Source organism: Monodon monoceros, unplaced genomic scaffold (genome assembly GCF_005190385.1).
Source record: "Monodon monoceros isolate NGI ecotype Baffin Bay Population unplaced genomic scaffold, NGI_Narwhal_1 Super_Scaffold_3, whole genome shotgun sequence".
Lineage (NCBI taxonomy): Eukaryota > Metazoa > Chordata > Mammalia > Artiodactyla > Monodontidae > Monodon > Monodon monoceros.
Genome location: NW_021703780.1, coordinates 25,586,204 through 25,609,821, shown reverse-complemented (window position 1 = coordinate 25,609,821; position 23,618 = coordinate 25,586,204). Strand labels below are relative to the sequence as shown.

At 42.2% G+C, this 23,618-nt stretch overlaps 1 protein-coding gene and 1 non-coding gene across 3 annotated transcripts; one reads left to right on the top strand and one right to left on the bottom strand.

The window, feature by feature from the left end:
- Positions 1–824: 824 nt before the first annotated feature.
- LOC114908206 lies at positions 825–931 on the bottom strand. Its single transcript, XR_003796896.1, has one exon. It is a non-coding gene; the product is annotated as a U6 spliceosomal RNA (small nuclear RNA).
- A 4,594-nt stretch (positions 932–5,525) lies between these two features.
- Positions 5,526–8,860, top strand: IL17A (interleukin 17A). 2 transcript variants are annotated; one of them, XM_029244107.1, is made up of 3 exons: positions 5,526–5,558; positions 6,696–6,892; positions 8,121–8,860. In XM_029244107.1, exons 1-3 carry the CDS (start codon positions 5,532–5,534, stop codon positions 8,356–8,358), a joined length of 462 nt encoding a protein of 153 aa, XP_029099940.1. In that variant the 5' UTR covers positions 5,526–5,531; the 3' UTR covers positions 8,359–8,860. The 2 variants fall into 2 exon arrangements, with proteins under 2 accessions (XP_029099940.1, XP_029099939.1); XM_029244106.1 differs by having other exon boundaries at positions 5,532–5,558; positions 6,690–6,892; positions 8,121–8,358.
- Positions 8,861–23,618: the final 14,758 nt, after the last annotated feature.

Below are 23,618 nucleotides of genomic sequence, written 5' to 3'. Positions count from 1 at the left end.
TTCTTGTCAGTTGGCCCATTTTCAAAATATCAGCCCCCAGATTAAAAACCCAAAAGGATTCTCTGCAGCTACTCATTACCTTCTCTATACTAAATCAAAATCAAGAGAAAAGGAGTTTTCCTTGTGATGTGCACAGCATGAGATAAAATGATACCCATTTCTTTGAGTAGCCATTGTCTTTAAACTATAATATACAATAAGTCCCCTGCATATGAACGAGTTCCATTCCGAGAGCGCATTTTAAGTCCAGTTTGTTCTTAAGTCCAACAAAGTTAGCCTACCTACCCAGCTAACACAATCAGCTATATAGTACTGTACTGTAATAGGTTTATAATACTTTTCACACAAATAATACATTAAAAAACAAACACAAAAAAATAAAGAAAACATTTTTAATCTTACTGTACAGCACCTTGAAAAGTACAGTAGTACAGCACAACTGCTGGCATACAGGCACTGGCATCGAGTGAACAGGCAAGAAGAGTTACTGACTAGAGGAGGGAGAGGAGGTGGGAGATGGTAGAGCTGAAGGATTGTCAGCAATAGGAGACAGAGGGCAAGCTGCAATTTCACTCACGCCTGACGTTGATGGAACGCACGTTCACATCTCTGAAAGTTTGCACCTTGAAGGTTCGTATGTAGGGGACTTACTGTACATAAGTCATTAACGGTGGCACAGGGCCTCCTCCTCTACTGAGACCATTGTTTGTTTGTTTTCTAAGGCTGTAGAGTAGAAAAGACAATAGTATCTCGATGGTAACCCCACCACCTAAGCAAGAAGTTTTTTTTACTTAACTTATTTACTTATTTATTTTTTAATTAAAAAAAATATGGAACGCTTCACGAATTTGCATGTCATCCTTGTGCAGGGGCCATGCTAATCTTCTCTGTATCATTCCAATTTTAGTATATGTGCTGCTGAAGTGAGCACTATTTATTTAATTTTTTAATGACAGTCTTAATTTAAGGGATATATGTTCTTCTATCTCCCACATTGTTCTCTACTGTAAGTACAAGGGGATGCTGTTTGATGACCTAATGAAGGCAAGGAGCCTTGAAGATCATTTCCCTAAATCAAGAAGCCCACAGACACTTTACTAGGAGCAGATGAATGCTTGGCTCCCAGGAAGACTTCCCAGCCTCCACTGCTCCTCCTCTGCTCACCTCACCCAGATCCCAGCTCCCAACTCCCAGGATGCAGTTCCCCGTTACTTTGTGGATATCTGTTTCCCAAGCCCTCCAAGAAGCAAGAATGATAAAGTGGGGAAAATCACTAAGCAAAATCATCACCCCTAATTTACTGTCCCTACTTGTTCTTTCACTATTTTCTTTCTCTGAAAACTCAGATAACCAAAGATTACCTGGTGCAAAAACTCATTTATCGAGAGGGAAACTGAGCCTCAAGGATGTGAAATACCTAAGGGCATGGGTAGTTAATGGCAGAACCACAGTGAAAATAAAAGTGTCCTCTCCTCTAGTGTTCTGGGCACCTAATTTCCAGTCCAGCATTCCTTCTATCTGAACAGACTGCGGTCCAAACCTGAACCAGCTGCCTCTGTAGACAATACCCTCCTTGCTCTGCACACCATCTTTGTGCTTCTGACTGCTCCTCCAGCTCCAGAGTGTATCTGAGAAACCACTCCTACTCAAGACTGGGCACACTGAGCTCCAACCACCACCTCAAAATGGCCAGTTTTACACTTTTGTGAAAACCCACCTTGTTTCCCATCCTTATTTCAAAGCTAGGGTTGGTATTTCAAAGGACAGCACACAGGGTGTATTTCACTGGCACAGGAGGCGGGCATAGGCAGGACAACTAGAATCCGCTTTGCCCCTTTGGCCAGCAAACACATTTACCTTGACCTCATCCTTACCAGACAGCAACAAGCAAGAAATCTTCTACTTAAGGATGGTCCAAAACAGGCCACAACCTTGTCACACTACCTTCAAAATGATCAGCTGGAGAGTCAAGGTGATAGCTCAGTATGGTCACTGGCATGCAATTGGGTCCCAAAAGGAATATTCAAGATTCCAACCTACCCAAATAACATTATTTGTACTTTAATTCAGTCAAAATATTGAGCACTTCCTATTTCCTAGACACTGTGTTAGATGATACAAAGACTAATAATAACTGTCTCCAGGTAGCTTCACAGTCTAGCAGGAAAATCAGATACATAAACAAATGACATGCAATATGATAGAAACATGCATGGACAGCTGTGTACCAGAGAAAAACCAGCAACACAGAAGCAATCTGTGAAGACCTATGCTGTATAAAGCCTCACAGGAAGCACCATGGGAGTTACGAAGATGAATAACACACTGGCCTTGAAGGATAACAGTAAAATCTAAAATTGGAAATAAACATATGTCTTAGACATACTTTTTCCAGCCAAATAAAACACAGTACAAAATGAAGCAAAAGTTACTAGAGAGGCAGGTATAAGCTATGTGTTATGGGAGCTGCTCATTTCAGCTAAATGATCAGGAGGGACCTCCAGACTTAGAAGACACATTTGAACTGGAGCTGGAAGGACAAGGCACATTTTGGTATAAACTGAGGATGGGAAAGGGCATTTCAGAGACAGTACCTAACAAAAGGCATGCAGGCATTACAGATCTTCCTTGACTTAAGATGGGATTACATTCCAACAAACCCAATAAATTCAAAACATCATGATGTAAATGCATTTAATACACCTTAACCTACCAAGCATCATGGTTTAGCCTAGCCTACCTCAAATGTGCCCAGAACATTTATCTTAGCCTACAGTTGGGCAAAATCATCTAACACAAAGCTTATTTTATAATAAAGTATTGAATATCTCATGTCATTTACTGAATAATGTACTGAAAGTGAAAAATAGAATCGGTGTCTGGGTACAGATGTTGGTAAATATATCGGTTGTTCACCCTCATGATTGCATGGCTCACAGCCACTGCAGCCTCATGAGAGAAGATCATACCACATAGCACCAGCCTGAGAAAAGATCAAAATTCAAAATCTGAAGTACAGCTTCAACTGAATGTATATCACGTTTGCACCGTCGCAAATTTGAAAAATTGTAAGTCAAACCATCATAAGTTGGGGACCGTCTGTGGAAGGAGAACAATCAGGACCCCATGAGCCCAGGTCATGGAGCGTGGTGGCAGGTAAAGCTGTAAAGGTTGCAGATTTCAGATACTAAGTCAAATAATAATTTAAATGCTAAGGGGTCTGCATTTTGTTCTGAATGCAAGCAAACGATACAAGAAAAGGCACAATCAGAGCCATGCTTTGAGGATCATTATTGCAGGAATGTTGAAGGAGGGTGGAAGGCAACAATTGGGAAGAGCAAATGTGGTTATTAAAACAGTCCAAGTACACAAAGGAACCCATCTACGGAAAAGAAACAGACTCACAGACATAGAGAACAGACTTGTAGTTGCCAAGGGGGAGGGGGTTGGGGAGGGATGAATTGGGAGTTTGGGATTAGCAGATGCAAACCATTATATAGAGAATGGATAAACAACAAGGTCCTACTGTATAGCACAGGGAACTATATCTATATTCAGTATCCTGTGATAAACCATAATGGAAAAGAATATAAAAAAGAATGTGTATATATGTATAACAATTGCTTTGCTGTACAACAGAAATTAAAACAACATTGTAAGTCAACTATACTTCAACTAAAAAACAAAAACAAAACAGTCCAAGTGGGTGAGCAATGAGTTAGAGGAATGGCAGTAGGTCTGGGAATAGGAAATAGATGTGAGAGACACAGATGCTGCTGAGATGGCTACGTGATCACATGTGGAGGAGGGACAGGGGAGCTCACGATGACTCCATGTCTCCAAGGTACATGGTGAGGTCAACACCAGAACCAAGGAAATCAGGAGAAACTGCATCCCACTTTCTCTTCCATCTGTATCTGCTTCGCCTACCAAGGTCATCCATCTACCATCGCCACTGAGATTTCAGCTGCTCATGGCCTTCCTCACTGATCAGTCAGGGTCTGTCTACCCAAGAAAACACCTCACTGCGGAGAATGGGCAGAGACAGGGTGACACGTCACCAGCCATGTCTGCATCCACTGACCCCTCTTTTTTTTTTTTTTTTTGCGGTACGCGGGCCTCTCACTGCCGTGGCCTCTCCTGCTGCAGAGCACAGGCTCCAGACGCACAGGCCCAGCGGCCATGGCTCATGGGCCCAGCCACTCCGCGGCATGTGGGATCCTCCCGGACCGGGGCATGAACCCGTGTCCCCTGCATCGGCAGGTGGACTCCCAACCACTGCGCCACCAGGGAAGCCCCCTGACCCCTCATTTTATCAACCTTGGGATAGACCTCAATGTTTCCAAGGAGGAGCCATCCTCAAGGACCTGAAATCGAAGTTCACCTCACTTAGAAAGTGGAGAGAAAAAGGAGGAACCATCTCCTTCTGTCTTTCCTTTTTTTTTTTTTTTAACGATTTTTTTTTTTGATGTGGACCATTTTTAAAGTTTTTATTGAATTTGTTACAATATTGCTTCTGTTTTATGTTTTGGTTTTTTTGGCCCAGAGGCATGTGGGATCTTATCTCCCCAACCAGGGATCAAACCCACATCTCCTGCCTTGAAGGCAAAGTCTTAACCACTGGACCACCAGGGAAGTCCTATCTCTCTTCCCTTCTTATCCCCCTTTCCTCTCCTCCTTTCTTGTTACCATTGTCTGCTCTTGCCTGCCCTCCTTTTCTCTACCCGCACCTTCCTGCAGTCTCTACCTCCATTTTCATTCCTCTCTTTGTCCGGTTACATTTCCCCACTCCTTCTTCCTCCTGAGGAATTGCGTGAGTTAACAAGTTGCTTGGTAACATGCAGTGTTAGACGTGCCTTTGATAGTAAATCTCACGTCTCTTGAACCTAGTTATTTGTTCCTCAAGCAGAGTAGACATTCAACAAAGCAGGCATTAAATCGATGAAATAATATGTCCTGTCATCATGAAATTATGTATCCATTTTTTGTTTGTTTATATGGTGAGACCATGGGTAGTTTCTGGAACGGTCTCCACCACATCTGGCTAGGGAATCTGGTGAGGAAAGGAGTTATCAAATGGGAAATCAAGGCATATGACCAAAGAAGACTTGAATGTGAGGTCAAACTTTTATTTCCCCACGAGCCATTAAAATAGAAGATATCTCTTAATGGCAGTTTCACGCACGCTCATAAATAAATGGTTTCTGTGTTTCCACTCAGCTTCTGACAAGTCATAGTTCCTTGAAGAATGAAGAGAAGACATAGTCTTTAGAAGCATAAATTTCTGTCCTTCCCATTTTCCTCCAGAAGCAGATTATTGCCCATCATGAAGGGGAGGTTTTTCTCTGACCTCATTTGGGGATGGAACTTTTAACCAAAATGGTGTCACCCCTGAACTCACTCCTACACGCCAACGTAAGTGACCACAGAAGGAGAAAAGCCCTATAAAAAGAGAGAAGGTAGCGCTACACTTTGTCCATCTCGCAGCAAGCACAAGCTCATCCACTTACAGTGAACTGGGAGAAACTACCATGGCTCGTGTGAGAACTTCATCCGTGGTGAGTCCCGCACTAACGTGCAATGCTCTTGTCGATTTGGGCCAGATAATATTTCTGGACTTCAGGCATGAAATCCTGGATTCTAGCTATGGAAATCCAAGAATACTGTCTACATAGGATGGGAAATGAAACCCTTGATAGATACTTGTCATTGTATAGCATTTTCAAGAACTGGTACACATCAGTTTGAAAGGTGAGATTAAAACTGAAAGATAGCTATACTGGGGCTAAACCACACAAGAAGTGTCACACGATGCTGTGCTCTAAGAAAGAATGCTTATTGAAAATCTGTTTCTCTGAGTACAAGGGATTTAATATAATTCTCCCATTTTTCTTCAATCCAAAATGAGACGGGTCACTATCCTTGAGGATTTAATAAGTTGTGGCAGTGACTTTTCTTTCCATTATCCTATTATTATACTATAGTCTTGGTACGCTAACCCTATTTATTCTAACTAGACATAGATGTATAGATGGTATAGGTGTGGTTTAGAGTAAACGGTCTTTATGTTTTTAAAATATTTAAGTTAAAACGTCTTTTTTGAAACCCAATTTGATTACCGAATCAGTATATGTAAATTTAGAAAACCTGGGAAATATACCTAAGAAAAACATAAGGGGGGGGGTCCATTTTGGGTTGGATGTTTGCCAGTGGTACCAACAGAATTTTTAACTGATACCACATGGATTTTCTACAGCCCTTTATTTCTAAGGTGTACATTTGATTTCACATAGGGTTTCACAGAATGCACGGGGCGGGATCGATGGTGCAGGAGGACATTTCTTCCTAGAAAATCAAGGTTATTACCATCCCAATGACCTGAGAGTGATGCATGTACTGACAGGTTGATGACTTGCCATCTTCACTAAAATTACTGCCAGCCAATGAATAGTGTGGTTTTTCTAAGTCAGAAAAGAAAAATGTTCAAGACTGGTAGAAATTCCATCCTAATATTATTTTGTTCATCTAACCAGCTTTTCATTTAACAGACCTGAAAATTTCGTATAGATGGTCCTTGTCCATAGCATGTTCTCAACTATCAGCAATTCCATCATCACCAACCACACTTTGTTGACAAAACCCACGTAGCACTAACCCAGTTTCCCACCTCTCTCTCCCTTCCCACCCAGTTCCAGTCACTGCTGCTGCTGCTGAGTCTGGTGGCTCTTGTGAAGGCAGGAATCATAATCCCACAAAGTCCAGGCTGCCCGCATGTTGAGGACAAGAACTTCCCCCAGTATGTGAGGCTCAACCTAAACATCCCTAACCAGAACGTGAAATCCAGAAGACCCTCCGATTACTACAAACGCTCCACCTCACCTTGGACTCTCCAGTACGTAAAAGTCCCAAATAAACTCTCTGTATTCTTCTCCCTTGTATGTATCAGACTGCCAGTTAAATCACCTTGAGAATGGTATTACTCAGAATCATCCGTCAAAACTGGAAGGGCCATTGTGTAAACCAATGATTCTCAAGCTTTCATTCTACAGATTGCTTTGATAGAACACAGCTCTCCCCAGCCCCCATAACACCTATTCTACTAGTTCTCATTGCCCCAGAAATCCATCCAAATGAACGGTGGTCATCATTCTCGTATTTATGACACCCCAAGTCTGTTGTTTATTTATTTTAAAAAGAAACAGACATTTATTGTAGGAGATTAGTGCTTGAATTCCCTTTACCAGAGCTCCCAGAGAAGATTTGTTGAAAATAACTATTAATTAACTGGGATTTTTGTGCTTTTTTGGTTGTATTAACACTGGGAAAATATAGCTTGAATACCAGTGGAAGAAGTATCATGCTGGGTATTTCCACCCTTTTTTGAGTTAGACAACATCCCCAACAGACCAATATTTGCTGTGTCCTTAGTACATCTAGTATTTAGATGGATTAAGTACAAAATGTATTTTGATAATTTGATTTTAGGCAAATAATCCTCAGTTGTATGGAGCCTACAGATTCACCTGACTGTAGGGTTTCTCGTCTTCTTACTTCTACTTACTAAGAATAGTTCAAATAAATGAATTCAGAAGTCGAAGCAAATTATTCACTCAGCTGGAGGGGAGAGAGAAGGTTATAAAGGGGCTTAAGATTTTGTTTGCAGCCCTTCATATCAGCCGTGGGCTTTGTTCCGTCAGTGTGCTGTCAGATAAAATTTGAGTGCATTCTCTGCTTCAAAGACAGACTTCATTAAGTCAGATTAACAGTTATCTTGTTTCTATACTAGTCCTTTAGTCTTTTTTCATCTATCAAATGTACCCTAAAGAAATTAACCTTTGTGTCAAATTTAAATCCTTTCTGTGGTTTCAAGTCTATCTTCTTTTGTGTATGCCGGAAATTGGGGGAAACTAATCACTGTCTTTTTTTCTATAACACTTCACGGGCTTCGAAACACAAGTTTTCCCCAAACTACTTCTTTTTCAGACTAACAGCACTTAGAGAATTCACAATGCCTATCATTTGCTCCCCTGTGAATCTGTCTCCCTCTGTTTATTCCTGTTTGATTTCCTTCCTGCTCTACCAGGAATTCACTTTCTTCCTGGCTTTTGTCTCCCTTGCAGCCGCAATGAGGACTCTGAGAGGTACCCCTCTGTGATCTGGGAGGCCAAGTGCAGCCACTTGGGCTGTGTCAATGCTGAAGGGAAGGTGGACCATCATATGAACTCCGTCCCCATCCAGCAAGAGATCCTGGTCCTGCGAAGGGAGCCTCAGCACTGCCCCCACTCCTTCCGGCTGGAGAAGATGCTGGTGGCCGTGGGCTGCACCTGTGTCACCCCCATTGTCCGCCACATAGCTTAAGAGCTTCCGGTCTGACCCCGACTCCCCAAATCAGTTAGGCTTTCTGGGGATTAGACCCAGCCCCATTTCTGACCCAAATCACCAGGGTTCTTAGTTCATCCAATGGAAACTCCAGAGGGAACACTGGTTTAGAGATGGAATCTGAACCATTTTTCCCTTTCCCCAAGAAGGAAGTTTTAGACTGAGTACCAATTTGCTTCTTGTTTGCTTTTCTAAGGGCTTTAAGTTATTTATGTATTTAATAGGCCCCAAGATAACTTTGGGGCATGAGATTCCATTTTAATGAATTACATGTCTTATTTTGTATTTTTTTAAGACAAGATTCCAGACTTGGGAATTTTATTATTTAAAAGGTAAAACCTATATTTATATGAGCTATTTATGGATCTATTTATGTTTCTTAGTCTTTAGAGAAAGGTGGAATATATGAGTATCTGTACTGCCTAGGGAAATCCTAGATAGGATTAAATAGCAGGTGAAAATTTCTGAGTTTGTACTGCATATGGCTACAGGATTTTCTTCTCATTGTCTCTTAAGAGTGCATGACATGGCTGAAAAGAAAGACTAAACCTAGTTTCATATTTATTACCCTAACTTTGTAAATTGTTCAGGTTTCACAAGAGAGACGGCAAGTCTAACTCTGCTCTGTTAAACTCTTGTAATAAAAACAATTGATAATAATAAAGTTTGGGAAGAAAATTCGTTTCCTTATTTGTTTTCTCATTAAAAGGACTTCTGAGGGCTTCCCTGGTGGCGCAGTGGTTGAGAGTCCGCCTGCCGATGCAGGGGACACGGGTTGGTGCCCCGGTCCGGGAAGATCCCACATGCCGCGGAGTGGCTGGGCCCGTGAGCCATGGCCACTGGGCCTGCACGTCCGGAGCCTGTGCTCCGCAACAGGAGAGGCCACAACAGTGAGAGGCCCGCGTAACCCAAAAAAAAAAAAAAAAAAAAAAAAAGGACTTCCGTGAGCTCAGCTCTTTCATATTTGGAAGGGTGTGCAAATTTATCAATAGAGCAAAACAAAGCATGCCTTTGAGTAGCAACAACCTCCACCCACCCCAAGTCCAAGTTCTCAATGTTATTCAAGACAATACAGGATGGAGGCCCGCATACTATTATTAGCCAATGCTGTGGACACGCGCACTCTGGAGCAAATTAAGCAAATAAAAATAATGGCCCTGGGAAAATGACATGTCATTTTTAAAGATCATATGGGGGGAAGAAAAAATCCTCCCGAAGGTATGACCTGAGGTTTGACAGGAAGGAGGAAGTTCTGGGAGGAGACATTGTTTTCAGACTAGAATGGCAGTGTCTCCCCAAGCTCAGTCTGCTTTTGAAGATTAATGTCAACCAGAGATCTAGAAAGGAACATTTCTCTCTTGCTCAGGTCATACCCCTAGGACAACCTCTCCTGCCCTCGGCCTCTGATTCTGTGCACCCCAGGACACAGAAAAGAGCCACCGGGGCAAAACAAACTTCAAGCATGAGAAAAGTTCAGCCCAAGTAAAATAAAAACTGAACCATATTCAATTCCAGAGTAGTTTCAAGTTTCAAGTCATAACCATTTTCCCCAATCATGGCCCAGCGTGTCCTACTTGCCCTACTTCTGGGTGCCCCTGAGAACTCTCAGGCTGGACCCACAGGCTCCCTGCTTCTCGAAAGACCATCTTCTGCAATATTTTATTCTCGAAACTCCAGCCGTACCCAGAGGGCCATGGCTTTTCTCTGCTTCTTTTCCAATTCCAAACCCAGGGGTCATCTTCTCCGGCCCCGCTCCTTCCAGTGTTCCTGTGCCCTGAGATCTTGAGTCTCATGACCAACTCCCATCATGGTTTCCACACAAGAGATTCACAGGCAGCTGCCACTGACAGTTTCTCACAGTCTGTGCTTTAAAACCTCTCCCTGCTATTCATTTCTCACTCTTCCTTGAATGGTAGTGGTGAAAATAAAACCGTGTTTTTCCTTTGGGACGGAGAGCAAGAAAAGGACATATACATCCACAGTCCTGAACCATGATTTCCCACTAGACTATATTCCTGGGAATTTTGAGGGCGGGAAGAGGCAGTTGCTTTCCAAGCCTCTTCTCCCCTGATGTGAGTTGCTTTTATTCTCCCTTCATTTTCCCCAGTTAGCACCATCATTCACCCCATCATCTCTGCTAGAAATCTGCGAGGCATCCCTGACTCTTCCCTCTTCCTCTCTCTCGCTCCTGACACCCACAAATCCCCAACCTCATTGTTTCACTTCTTGAAAATTCTCAAATTAACGCCCTCCCTGCCCAGGTTCAGGACTTCATCTTTTCTCATTTCCCTCCTGCTATTGGAACAGCTTCCTGCCTGTCGTTGCTGCTGATCTATCCTCCAACATCTATCTATGGCACAAAATCAGACATGACAAAAGACACCCTCTGTAACCTGGCCCTGGCCGTGCTCCTGCTTTATCTCATGCTGCTTCCGCCTTGATGTTTCACCCTGCAATCTTGACTGCCACGCTGTTCTTGACCTACGTGCCTGTGTCATGCGGTCCACTCTACCTGTATACCTTTACCACCTTCTCCCTTCCTGCTCCTCTATTCATACCCTGCTGGTATGGTCTGAGTGTCTGTGTCTGCCCAAAATTCATATGTTGAGTCCTAACCCCAAAAGTGATGGGACTGAGAGGCAGGATCATTGGGAGGTGATTAGGTCATGAATGAGATTAGCGCCCTTATTAACGAGGCTCCAGAGAGCTCCCTCTCCCCTTCTGCCAGGTGAGGACACAACGAGAAGTCCTGGACCCAGAAGAGAGTCCTCACTCAATCATGCTGGCACCTTGATCTCAGACTTACAGAACTGTAAGAAATAAATTTCTCTTGCATATAAGCCACCCAAAATATGTGATATTTTGTTATAGCAGCCCAAATGGCCTAGGACACCTGCCCTCCGCACTCTGCCCTACCCCCACTGCTCTACCCATTCTCTCCACGTAGGTATCATCTCCTTTAAAGAGCCTTCCTGGACCTATCACTCCAGCAATCCCAAATTAAGTCTCTCTCTTCTGGGCTCCAAAAGCACTGTGGGTATCACTTATCACTACTCTTACATACGATATGAGCTCTTTCTTTTAACCAGTTGGTGGTCCCTTGAGAGCCAGCCCATCAGCACCTGACCTGGCACATAGCAGACAGTCAACATTGAGGTAAACTTTGAACCAGTTGTTCAGAGACACCTCAAAGTCAACAGACAAAACTAAAGTCATGAGCTCTATTCCCAAACTAGCTTCCCTACTGCCTTTTTTATTGACTCAAATGATATCACCTGTTCATCTGAGCGAAAAACCTAGATTTCTCTCTGTCACTCACTCCTCTCATCCAACGAAGAACAAATCCCTCATCAGTTGTCTCGTATCCTCGCCCTCCTCCCTAACTCCAGAGTCATGTTTAAAGGGGCACTGTAAAGGGGGACTTCCCTGGTGGCACAGTGGTTAAGAATCCGCCTTCCAATGCAGGGGACAGGGGTTCAATCCCTGGTCAAGCAACTAGATCCCACATGCATGCCACTACTAAGAATTTGCATGCCACAACTAAGGAGCCCACCTGCCACAACTAAGACCTGGTGCAACCAAAATAAATTAATTAATTAAAAAAAAAAGTTGCACTGTAATGGGATCCTAACTGGTCTCTCTGCTTAGCTTCTTATAGTTTATAATTCAAGTCTCTCAGCTTCTTGGGGAGTCTAGTCAGGGTAAGTAATTAAGAGCTGTTGCAACAAGCAAAACTCAAATAAACAATGTTTATTGCTTGCTCATGTTACTATCCCCCAGGGGTCATCAGGGAGCTAGGCTCCACTCAGACATTCAAGGACCCAGGCGGATAGAGTTTCCCCCTCCTTGTAGCAGAACCAGAACTGCACTGTCTCATCCAGTAGCCACCAAGCACATGTGGCTGTTGAAACCTTGAAATGTGGCTCATCCTGAGTTGTGTTATAAGCGTAAAATACATACTGATTTCAATGGTTTTTTTGTTATTTTTGAGAGTAATTCTTTGCAAGAGCTCAATTATCAGTTTTCTGAGTCGTAATTTTAATGTGTGGCCCACATGGAGAGGGTGCTAACAGTACACTTAGCATGTATCTTTCCTAGGTACAAAGCACGAACAGGTAGTATATAAGATATTAGGGAGATTGTGAAAATATTCTTAATATTTTGAGGGGGTTAAGGCAGTGGAATGGTGAGATACTTGTTTTTCATTTTGGTTCCTTAGTTCTGGGGATCTGACATTTTCCTTTATTCTTAAAAAAATTGAGATGTAATTGACATATAACATTGTGTTAGTTTATTTGATATATGTATATATTGCAAAGTGATTATCACAATAAGTTTAGTTAACATCTATCATCACACATAATTACAACTTTTTTTCTTATGATGAGAGCTTTTAAGATCTACTCTCTCGGCAACTTTCAAATATGCAATACAGTATGGTTAACTATAGTCACCGTGCTATGCATTATATCCCCAGGACATATTTATCTTATAACTGGAAGTTTGTACCCTCTTACCATTTTCACCCATCCCAATATTTTTTTAAATGTAAAATATCTTGCTAGTTTTTAAGTGAATCTGAAAATTGGGTTTAGACCAAATTAATTAAAAGAGACCATATTCAAATATATTGAACTTTTTAAATTTTTAGAAGTAAAGAAGATATAAGGCTCACACCTAGGAGGAAAATACAAAATACCAAATCAGGAACCAAAATTATATTGATGTCAAACTTTTCCACATTGAACACCAGGAAGTAATGGAGTAAAATCTTCAAAGCCCCAAAGGAGAAAAAGTACAGATCAGACAGCAGCTGTTCTGACAAGCCTTCTTTGACCACCAAATGATACATTTGTGACATGTTATGGAGTTATGCACTTAAGAGTTGCACATTTCTCTGTATGTATGCAATGGTTCAATACAAATTTTGCTTAAGAAAAAAAAATGTCTAACGTGTAGCTCCTCTCTCTCTCTCTCTCTCTCTCTCTCTCTCTCTCTCTCTCTCTATATATATATATATATATATATATATATATATATATGGAATCTTCTTTATCGATTCATCTGTTGATGAGCACTTGGGTTGCTTCCATGTCTTGGCTATTGTAGATAGTGCTGCTATGAAAATTGTGGTGCATGTATCTTTTCGAATTACAGTTTTTGCTTTTTTCTGGATATATGCCCAGGAGTGGAATTGCTGGATCATATGGTAGTTCTTCTCTTAGTTTTTGTTTTTGGTTTTTTGGTTGTTTTCCTTTTTACTTTTTATTGGAGTATAGTTGCTTTACAATGTTGTGTTAGTTTCCACTGCACAGCAAAGTGAATCAGTTATATGTATACATGTATCCCCTTTTTTTAGATTTCCTTCCCATTTAGGTTACCACAGAGTACTTTTAGGTTTTTAAGGAACCTCCATACTGCTTTCCATAGTGGCTGCACCATGAGGTGACGTGAGGACACAGCAAGAAGATGATCCAGGAAGCAGTCCTCTGCCAGACCTTGATCGTGGTCTTCCCAGCCTCCAGAACTGTGAGTTTCTGTTGTTTATAAGCCCTCTAGTCTCTGGTATTCTGCTATAGCAGCCCGAATGGACTAAAACATCACAGAATAGTTCAAGTGAGGGGTTCCTGGTCGGTGAGCATGCCTCCTTCCTGAGGAGATTCAGGAACCCAGTCTCTTTTTCATTTCACGAATATAAGGGGTATTGGGAAATGAGATCCCTGGATGAGCAGATGCATCCCAAATACAACTCTGCACTGGCCAGCTCTGCTTCACTGGCCCCAGCCCACAGCTCGCAGTGTCTGCGAAGCCTCACTGCTGCCCTCCCTGGATGTTCCTGCAAACTCTCCGGGAAGGTGGAGCCAGACCATGAGCAAAATATAGAAAACGGCTCCTGGGAGCCTCCCGCAACAGTGGGAATGATGTTCTCCCCTCATCAGCCAGGTTTGTGTTCACCACCTGGTTTTCCAAAACTAAGCAATATATCGTCTAAGCATGCAAATATAAGTGTGATACTATAGAGGACTATAGAGAAAAGCAAGACCAACATGAACACCAACGTCAGGATAGTTGTTCCTTCTAGAGGGGAGGGGAGGAGCATCTGGGCAGCAAGTCCTGGCGATGTTTCACTTCTTAACTTGGGTAGTGTGGTTTTGGGTGTTTGGATTTTGTTTGTCTTTATTGAACTCTTTAAATTGTACACATATATTTTATTCATTCTTTTGCATATATGATGCATTTCACAATTAAAATTTTAAAAAGGTACAGAAAAAAGGGAAAAAAGTGATAGATGCAGCTACACAAAACTGTAAATCTTCAATAGGTTAAAACATTAAACTGAAAGGCAAACAACAAACTGAGAAAATATTTGTCAGGAATACTGCAAGAGGTTAATATCTGGACTATGAGCCTCAGTACTAGACACACTCCCACCTCTGGAACTTTGCTCTTGCTCTTCCCTTCGCCTGACACACTCTTCCACTGAAAGCCTCACGAACTTCCCTCCCCTTATTCGAGTCTTTGGGCAAATGTCACCTTCTCAGTGAAAGCATCTCTGAGCACCCTGGCACTCCCTCTGCAACTTCCCTGATTTACTTTTCTCCATGGCATTCACCTCCTCCTAATATACTATTTCACATATTTATTCTGTCTTTGTCTATCTCTCCTCACTAGAATGGAAGCCCCTTGAAGGCAGGAATGTTTGTCTGCTTTGTTCAATGCCGTATGCCCAGCGTCCGGAACAGCAATTTCCTCCTTATAAATGCTCACTAGACATCTGCTGACTGAATGATTATGAAAAGCTCACGTTAAATTTTTTGTATTTATTTTATTGAAGTGCAGTTGATTTATAATGTGTTAGTTTCAGGTGAACAGCAATACATATATATGTATAATTTTTCAGTTATACGTATATGCATAAGTATGTATAATTCAGTTATACATATATATGTATAATTGTTTTTCAGATTCTTTTCCCTTGTAGGTTATTACAAAATATTGACTATAGTTCCCTGTTCTATACAGTAGGCCCTTATTGGTTATCTAATTTATATATAGTGGAAAAGTTCACATTAATTGATAAGACAAGCATTAAGAACATCTACTCAAAAGACAGAAGATACAAACTAACAACACAATAAGGCATCAAAATGTCTTTGAAGCACATGTGGAAATATTTACTATCACTAATAAATAAATTCACGTTAAACAATTACCTATCTTTTTTGCCTATCGAAGTAGCCAAGTTTATCTTTTTAACTATAGTAATGTTGGCAAGAATGTGCCAAATTGAGCAATTATTCACTGCTAATTAGTGTAAAAGTATACAACATCCTGAAAAGCAAGTTTACAATTTCATTCAAGAAACTTAAAAATATTCATGCTCTTTGGACCACTAACTACTCTTCTAGAAAGTTATCAGAGCAAAATAACTTTAAAATATATTAATAAAACTGTGCACAAAATTATCACAGCTTATCATAAATATCAAGAAAACTTTTGAAATGTTTAAAACGTATTCTAAATACTTGGGTAAAAATCAGGATGAGAGAGAGAAAATAATTCAATTATCGAAAATAAGCTGGACTTCCCTGTTGGCTCAGTGGTTAAGAATCTGCCTACCAATGCACAGGACACGGGTTCAAGCGCCTGGTCCGCGAAGATCCCACGTGCCGCGGAGCAACTAAGTCCATCCGCCACAACTACTGAGCCTGCGCTCTAGAGCCCGTGAGCCACGACTACTGAAGCGCGCGCGCGCACCTAGAGCCTGCGCACCGCAATGCAGAGTAGCCCCCGCCCTCCGCAACTAGAGAAAAGCCTGGGTGCAGCAACGAAGACCCAACGCAGCCAAAAATTAATCAATTAATTAAGTAATTTTTACAAAAGGAAATAAGGTATTAAAAAACAGGAAGGAAATATTAAAAATACTAACAGGAATTACTCTGGGTCATGGGGAATGGATAATTTTCATGTTTTCTTTCTAATTTCTCATTTTAAATGAACATCTATTTCTTTTTAAATAGGGATGCCTTTATGGTCTGAAAACTGGCAGCTTTAAAAATAATGGTTGGGCTTCCCTGGTGGCGCAGTGGTTGAGAGTCCGCCTGCCGAAGCAGGGTACACGGGTTCGTGCCCCGGTCCGGGAAGATCCCACATGCCGCAGAGCGGCTGGGCCCGTAAGCCATGGCCGCTGAGCCTGCGCGTCCGGAGCCTGTTTTCCGCAACGGGAGAGGCCACAACAGTGAGAGGCCCGCACACCACAAAAAAAAATAAAATAAAATAATGGTTAAAAAATAAATAAACAAATAAATAAAAATAATGGTTGTTTGGTAATTTGAATAAATCATTTCCTTTTTTTTTTTTTTTTTTTCTTTTTCAGTACATGGGCCTCTCACTGTTGCGGCCTCTGCCGTTGTGGAGCACAGGCTCCGGACGCGCAGGCTCAGTGGCCATGGCTCACGGGCCCAGCCGCTCCGTGGCATGTGGGCTCTTCCCGGACCAGGGCACGAACCCATGTCCCCTGCACTGGCAGGCGGGCTCTCAACCACTGCGCCACCAGGGAAGCCCAATCATTTCCATTTTTAATGAAATAGTATAATGAATGGGAAATATGAGATTATATGAAAATGGCTCTAAGAAAGAGTCAGTATCTGAAACCTGGAACCTCAGACCAAAAAAATAAAATAAAATAATATAATATAATATAAGGTAAGGTAAATAAAATAAAATAAAACTTTAAAATATCCAGGCCACCATGATCATGGCCACTGAACACCCTTGTGGCAGGAATGCCAAGTAGGGAAACAGTAAGGTAAGAATCCACTCTAGCTGGGGAAAAAAAACTGAAAAATTAACAAATAATACACTCTAAAGACATAGCTCCATGTTCAAAACATCAGGAAAAACATGTCACCCATACAAAGCAACACTGAAATAAACATATGCCTTCATTCTTTTTATGCTGTTGCGTCTGTCCCCTGGGATTGAAACCTGCCGCCATAGGTATTGTTTTACACCACCATGAAGGAGCCATCCATGTTGAAGGCACAAATTATCTACTTTGGGGCATAAATTACCCAAATGGACTATTTATCTTTATCAGTTTAGATCATCACTGCTATATCTCCATCATATGCTCAGCCTTGTGGTACCTCAGATGAAGAATAAATTCGTCAGGATCAAAAACAAGTTATGGTGGCAGTTTAGGTGGAGGTGGGGAAACAAGAGGAAATTGGCTTCAGAAGCTTTTAAGTATCAAAACATCACAAATCGAAATGCTAAGGTAACAGTAGTAGTTTTCCACCTCTCACATCGGGAAAGGGTTTTAAACATTACAACATCCACTCTAATCAAGTTTTCCCTCCCATCATTCCCCCGAAACGGTTCCTGTCACCAACACCGGCCTCAGCTTTAGTACTTTTGTGACATCAAGCAAGTTTTTAAATGTCCCTAAACCTTCACCCAGAAAAAGAAATTTGAGCTGTGCCTGGGCAAAGTTTCAGAGTAGCTGGAGAAAGAAGTGATCAAAGCAATTGAAGGCTTAGGAAACTGATAGACAGGGAGAGAGAGAGAAACAGAGAGAGAGCAGGGACCTGGCATGGGGTCTTCCTGTTTCTTTTACCACAAAGGCCCATTTAGAATCCAGGTTCAGAAGCTCAGAGCCTATCACAAAAAGAGCACTGAGGAAGGCTGGTGCTAACATCAACAAGAGAGGCCTGGAGGCTTCCAGGGTGGTTGCTTGTCCCTGTGATTCCTCACATCCTCAGGCATCCACTACCACCAGGTGTACAACTTAGGGCAGAGCTGACAAGGTCAATTCTCAAAGTGTGGAGCTCTTTAATGGTGATGGAGGGGAAATCAGTGTATGTCTGTGGTTAAGAGCAAGCAGCCTTCAAAGGCTCCTCTCAAAGGTGATTTGTATCTCACTGCCTCCTGCTAGAAGACCACAGGTTGGTTACCCTCATGAGTTCCTGGAGGAAGTAACAGAACACGTGGTTTGCACATACCCAGATGTGTGCCAAAGAGGGATGATGGTGATGGTGACAGGGATGGCAATAAGATTTGCTCCTAAACTAACACTGATTGAGGACACCTGGGTCACTGAGCCTGCATTAATATCTTGGTAGAGGAAGGTTAAACGGCTGACTCATTCACCTTTATCTGCCCAGGGCCTTCCTGGAGGAGAAGGACCTTAGCTGACTGAGTCTTACTGGATGATTACAAGGAAAATTATGAAAGCTTATGTTGGAAGAAAGTTTGAACAGTCTTCCAGTCCATTTCTCTGTCAAAAGATAAGAGAAAGTGATACTATGTATGAGCAAAAACATTACCAAGATTAATTTTAGACAACTTCAAATATAGACCTATCCCAATCCAGGGATTATTACCCAAAAAGGCAAGAAGTCCTTCTCATGCCCAACTGAAATCTTTCTATCTTGAATTGGGACCATGCACCATTGTATAAAAATTCATTACAACTATTACTAAAATGGAGCAGGACCCTATGATCCTTGTCCCCCGGGTCCTCTGCCTGCCTTTTGTCCGTGAAAAAACTTTAGCCAAAGAATAAGTTTAATCAGAGAAGTGAGAACATGCAGAAACAAAGGAAAATAGTCAAAGGAGACCAAATAATAATAGTTTAGTCATTAAGCATAGTCAAGGACCTTCAGTTCCTTCTCAAGGGCTACAGATAATATCCTGAAACATATCCTTTGAAAAGTTGTCTTATAGACACTGAAACCACCGCCAGGTGGAAGAAGTTAACTACACGATGACCAGACTGTAGCCATGACGTAAGCTGCCACAATTCCAAGAACTGGCCTCGAGGAAATGGGAACAACCGACCCTGGAACTGAAGATTAACTGTACTTAAAACTATCAAGATGACACAGGTCAGACCACCGATGACCAATTTCAAAATGACTGTCAGAGCTGACTGTGCTGTTTCTGCATGTAGCCCCCTCCCTCTGTCTATAAAAGCTCTTGCCCCCTGATTGTCGGGGGCATGGGGAGTCGGCCTATAGACAGGTGTCCGCCCTGCCCCTCCCACCGACCCGGGTGCCAGCATCCAAAATAAACTTTCCTTTCCACCAATCTGACCTCTTTAATGGCTTTTGAGCGGTGAGCAGCTGGACCCCACTTTCGGTTACATTACCTCATTATTGGGGGGGATGATATGGGATGTCAAATAAGCCACAATAACCTTACTTTTTAATTAAGAAAAAAATGGGCAGAAGACCTAAATAGACATTTCACCAAGGAAGACATACAGATGGCCAAGAGGCACATGAAAAGATGTTCAACATCACTAATTATTAGAGAAATGCAAATCAAAACTACAATGAGATATCACCTCACACTGGTCAGAATGGCCATCATCAAAAAGTCTACAAACAATAAATGTTGGAAAGGGTGTGGTAAAAAGGGAACTCTCCTGCACTCTTGGTGGGAATGTAAATTGATACAACCACTATGGAAAACAGTATGGAGGTTCCTTTAAAAACTAAAAATAGAACTACCATATGACCCAGCAATCCCACTACTGGGCATATGCCCTGAGAAAACCATAATTCAAAAAGAGTCATGTACCACAATGTTCATTGCAGCACTATTTACAATAGCCAGGACATGGAAGCAACCTAAGTGTCCATCGATAGATGAATGTATAAAGAATATGTGGCACATACATACAATGGAATATTACTCAGCCATAAAAAGAAACGAAATTGACTTATTTTTAGTGAGCTGGATGGACCTAGAGTCTGTCATACAGAGTGAAGTAAGTCAGAAAGAGAAAAACAAATACCATACGCTAATGCATGTATATGGAATCCAAAAAAAGAAAAAAATGGCACTGATGAACCTAGTTGCCGGGCAGTAATAAAGATGGAGACATAGAGAATGGACTTGAGGACACGGGGTGGGAGAGGGAAGCTGGGCGAAGTGACAGTAGCATCGACATATATACTCTACCGAATGTAAAATAGTTAGCTAGTGGGGAGCAGCCACATAGCACAGGGAGATAAGCTTGAGGGGTGGGATAGGGAGGATGGGAGGGAGGCTCAAGAGGGAGGGGATATGGGGACATATGTATACATATGGCTGATTCACTTTGGTGTACAACAGAAACTAACACAGTATTGTGAAGCAATTATACTCCAATAAATGTCTATTTAAAAAAATGAACGCACACCACTGATTCAGGAATAATGCAGTGTTGGTCTTAATGTCATCAGATAATGATATAATACTATGTTAAATTCTATTCAATAAGTGCGTATTGCAAAGTGGCATTACCCTTTTAGGAAGATCTATGGAAATTTAAATGGAGCAAGAACTACAAAGAAATCATTATCAGGAAGAATTCTGGAGCTATAAGTTTGAGTAGGGGTGAGGGGATGGGAGCCGGTGAATGAATGGAGGAGTTGGCCTTAACTCGGAGTACAGTCAGGTCACCCAGAGCAATAGGAGAGTAGCTGGATCCAGGTATGTGGGTATATTTTTAGGACCTATAGAAGTTCTCTTCTGGTTGCTTTTATTTTCTGAATAAAATAAGAAGCAAGGTCATCTACCCAGAGTGATGGTGGTGAAGGAGGTAGTGGAGATTTGAAGAATATATTTATCAAGGAGATGAGAGGCAATAAATTGGTATCTGGCACCAGAAGGTAAGAGAGAACATGAAATAGTCATGTAGGGGAATGAGGGAGCAAATGGGTGTTTCAGGAGAATTACAGACCCAGCTGAGGTTAACGGTCATACATTTCAAGTAAGAAGAGTCAGCAGAATTGCAGGATTTTCTCCACCCACATTCAGCAGTGTAGGTTCAAGCACAGAATAAGTAAGTCAAGACTTGAATTTAACTGCTGTTGGGATTTTACCAGTTGAATATGACCAAGTGAGAGAGGCAAGGGACCGAGGTCAGGTGCAAAAGGAGTGGTTATAATAGCTGGCCGTGGGATTTAAGTGGGGTAGAAAGGGAAATAGGACACAAAGGCAAGAGACAGTAAACTGACTATAGGATTTAGCAGGGGCGAGAGAGCAGGTGACAAAGATTGTTGGACCCTCACATCAGTCACTGATGACTATTAACTTTTCCATTCCACTTGCATGTCACTGAGGTGCAATTTAATCTCCTGCTAATCGGTGTAACTCCAATCCAGCCTTCAGAGTAATGGAATTGATGATGGGCAGAGTGGCCAGTTTGGGGGGATGGTATGATGTGGGAGTGGAGGAAAGATCGGTTTCGGTTTAGACTCCTAACATGGGGTTTATTGAGGAATCAGTCAAACACTTGACTAGAAGCTGAGACTGCCCCCTTGAATAGTACTTTGCATATAACAAATAGTTGCTGAATATGTTTGAAGAATGAAATTGAACGGATACGTGAATGGCATTCTCAGCCTGGACGAAGTAATTTGAAGGATATGATTTTCCTAAGGGAGATGGTAAATAGTGGCAGTAGATACAGAGAGAAGGGGTGAATTTGAGAAATATTAAGGATAAAATTAATATGACTTGATGGGGAAGTTGGGGGGAAGTAAGCAGGAATGGAGAAAGTTAATGATGGTGCCCAGATTGCTGACTTGTTTAATCAGGTGGATGACAATACCCTGCAATAAGATAAGGAATGGAAGAAAGAAGAATACCAAGCTAGGGGCCAACGGGAGTGGTGAGCAACTTTGAGCTTATTGAGTCTGAGATATCTGTTGGATATCCGTGTGGCACTGTCCAGCGGGGACATGGAAAAATGAGCTCAGCCAAGATCTGAGCTTGAGGAACTTGGAGAGTAAAGCCCCTCAGTCAAAAGCAGGCTCCAAAGCACAGCGAGGGCACATACATGATTATCAGAAGCCATGCGTTCACTGGTGTCTCCTAAAGAGAAGTCACAGAGTGAAAGGATCCAACAGCGAAAGACTGAACCCTGCAGAGCCCTGATGTCTAAGGATCAAGAGGAAGGAGAGGGCTTCCCTGGTGGCGCAGTGGTTGAGAGTCCGTCTGCCGATGCAGGGAACACGGGTTCGTGCCCCGGTCCGGGAGGATCCCACATGCTGCGGAGCAGCTGGGCCCGTGAGCCATGGCCGCTGGGCCTGTGCGTCCGGAGCCTGTGCTCTGCAGCGGGAGAGGCCGCAACAGCGAGAGGCCCGTGAAACACACACACACAAAAAAAAACGAAGGAGAAGAGTCCATGAAGGAGACTAGGAAAGAGCTACCCAAGATGTATAAAGAGAAATCGCAGAGAAACGCCAACAGAAGAGAGAACTTAAAGGCAAGGAACTGGTCGAAGGAATCCAATGCCAAGAAATGTCGATCAGGTTGTGACCTGAAAAGCATCTGTTAGATATAAACTATGAAGCCATCAAGCCCTAGAGGGAGATGTTTCTTTGGAGGGGTGGAGGCCAAAATCAGACTAGAATAGTTTGAGGAGAGAATAGAAGGGGAGGACGTGGGAGACGCAGGAAGAGGCTCTTTTTGAAGGAGTTTGGCTGTAAAACGAAAGGTGATGGCCATGGGAACCTGCGACTTATTTGTAGGGTTTTTTGTTTGTTTTGGTTGTTGAAGACTGAAAATTCCTTTTTTTTTTCAGGTTTTTATTAATTATCTATTTTATACATATTAGTGTATATATGTCAATCCCAATCTCCCAATTCATCCCACCACCCCCCTCCCTGCTTTCCCCTCTTGGTGTCCATATGTTTGTTCTCTACATTGTCTCTATTTCTGCCTTGCAAACTGGTTCATCTGTACCGTTTTTCTAGATTCCACATATATGCGTTAATATACGATATTTGTTTTTCTCTGACTTACGAAGACTGAAAATTCTTGAGCCTGTTAATAAACTGAGAGAAAATGGCCGGAGGTTAAAGATATAGGAGAGCTGTCAGAAGAGTAAGGTTCCTTGGGCAAAGACAAGTCAAATATAAAGCCCAGAAAGATGTCTTTCCCGACTGGAAGCAGCAAAGAATGGTTCAGATGGAGGCATATTTCTATCTGCCATGCTATTGAAAGATGTCTTTCTTTCCCCCACTTTCTCATCACCTAATTCTATGCATTCTGGTTTCTGACTCGACTGCTTTGCTGAAACTGCACTTTCCAAATTCTCAAATTACCTCCCAATTTCAGATTCAGTGGCATCTTCTCAGTTCTTTCCTTCTAAGCCTCTGTGGAGCATTCACCCTACTGAACACCCTCTCCTTCCTAAAACTGTCTTTTGCCCTGGTTTTTGTGACACTGTGACATTCTGC

What these genes read in the sequence shown, in the direction of transcription:
- IL17A (XM_029244106.1), top strand. Translation starts at nt 5,532, where the DNA reads ATGGCTCGTGTGAGAACTTCATCCGTG. An exon ending in GTGTGAGAACTTCATCCGTG is followed by an intron (nt 5,559 to 6,689) that starts GTGAGTCCCGCA and finishes CTTCCCACCCAG; the next exon opens with TTCCAGTCACTGCTGCTGCT. An exon ending in ACCTCACCTTGGACTCTCCA is followed by an intron (nt 6,893 to 8,120) that starts GTACGTAAAAGT and finishes TCTCCCTTGCAG; the next exon opens with CCGCAATGAGGACTCTGAGA.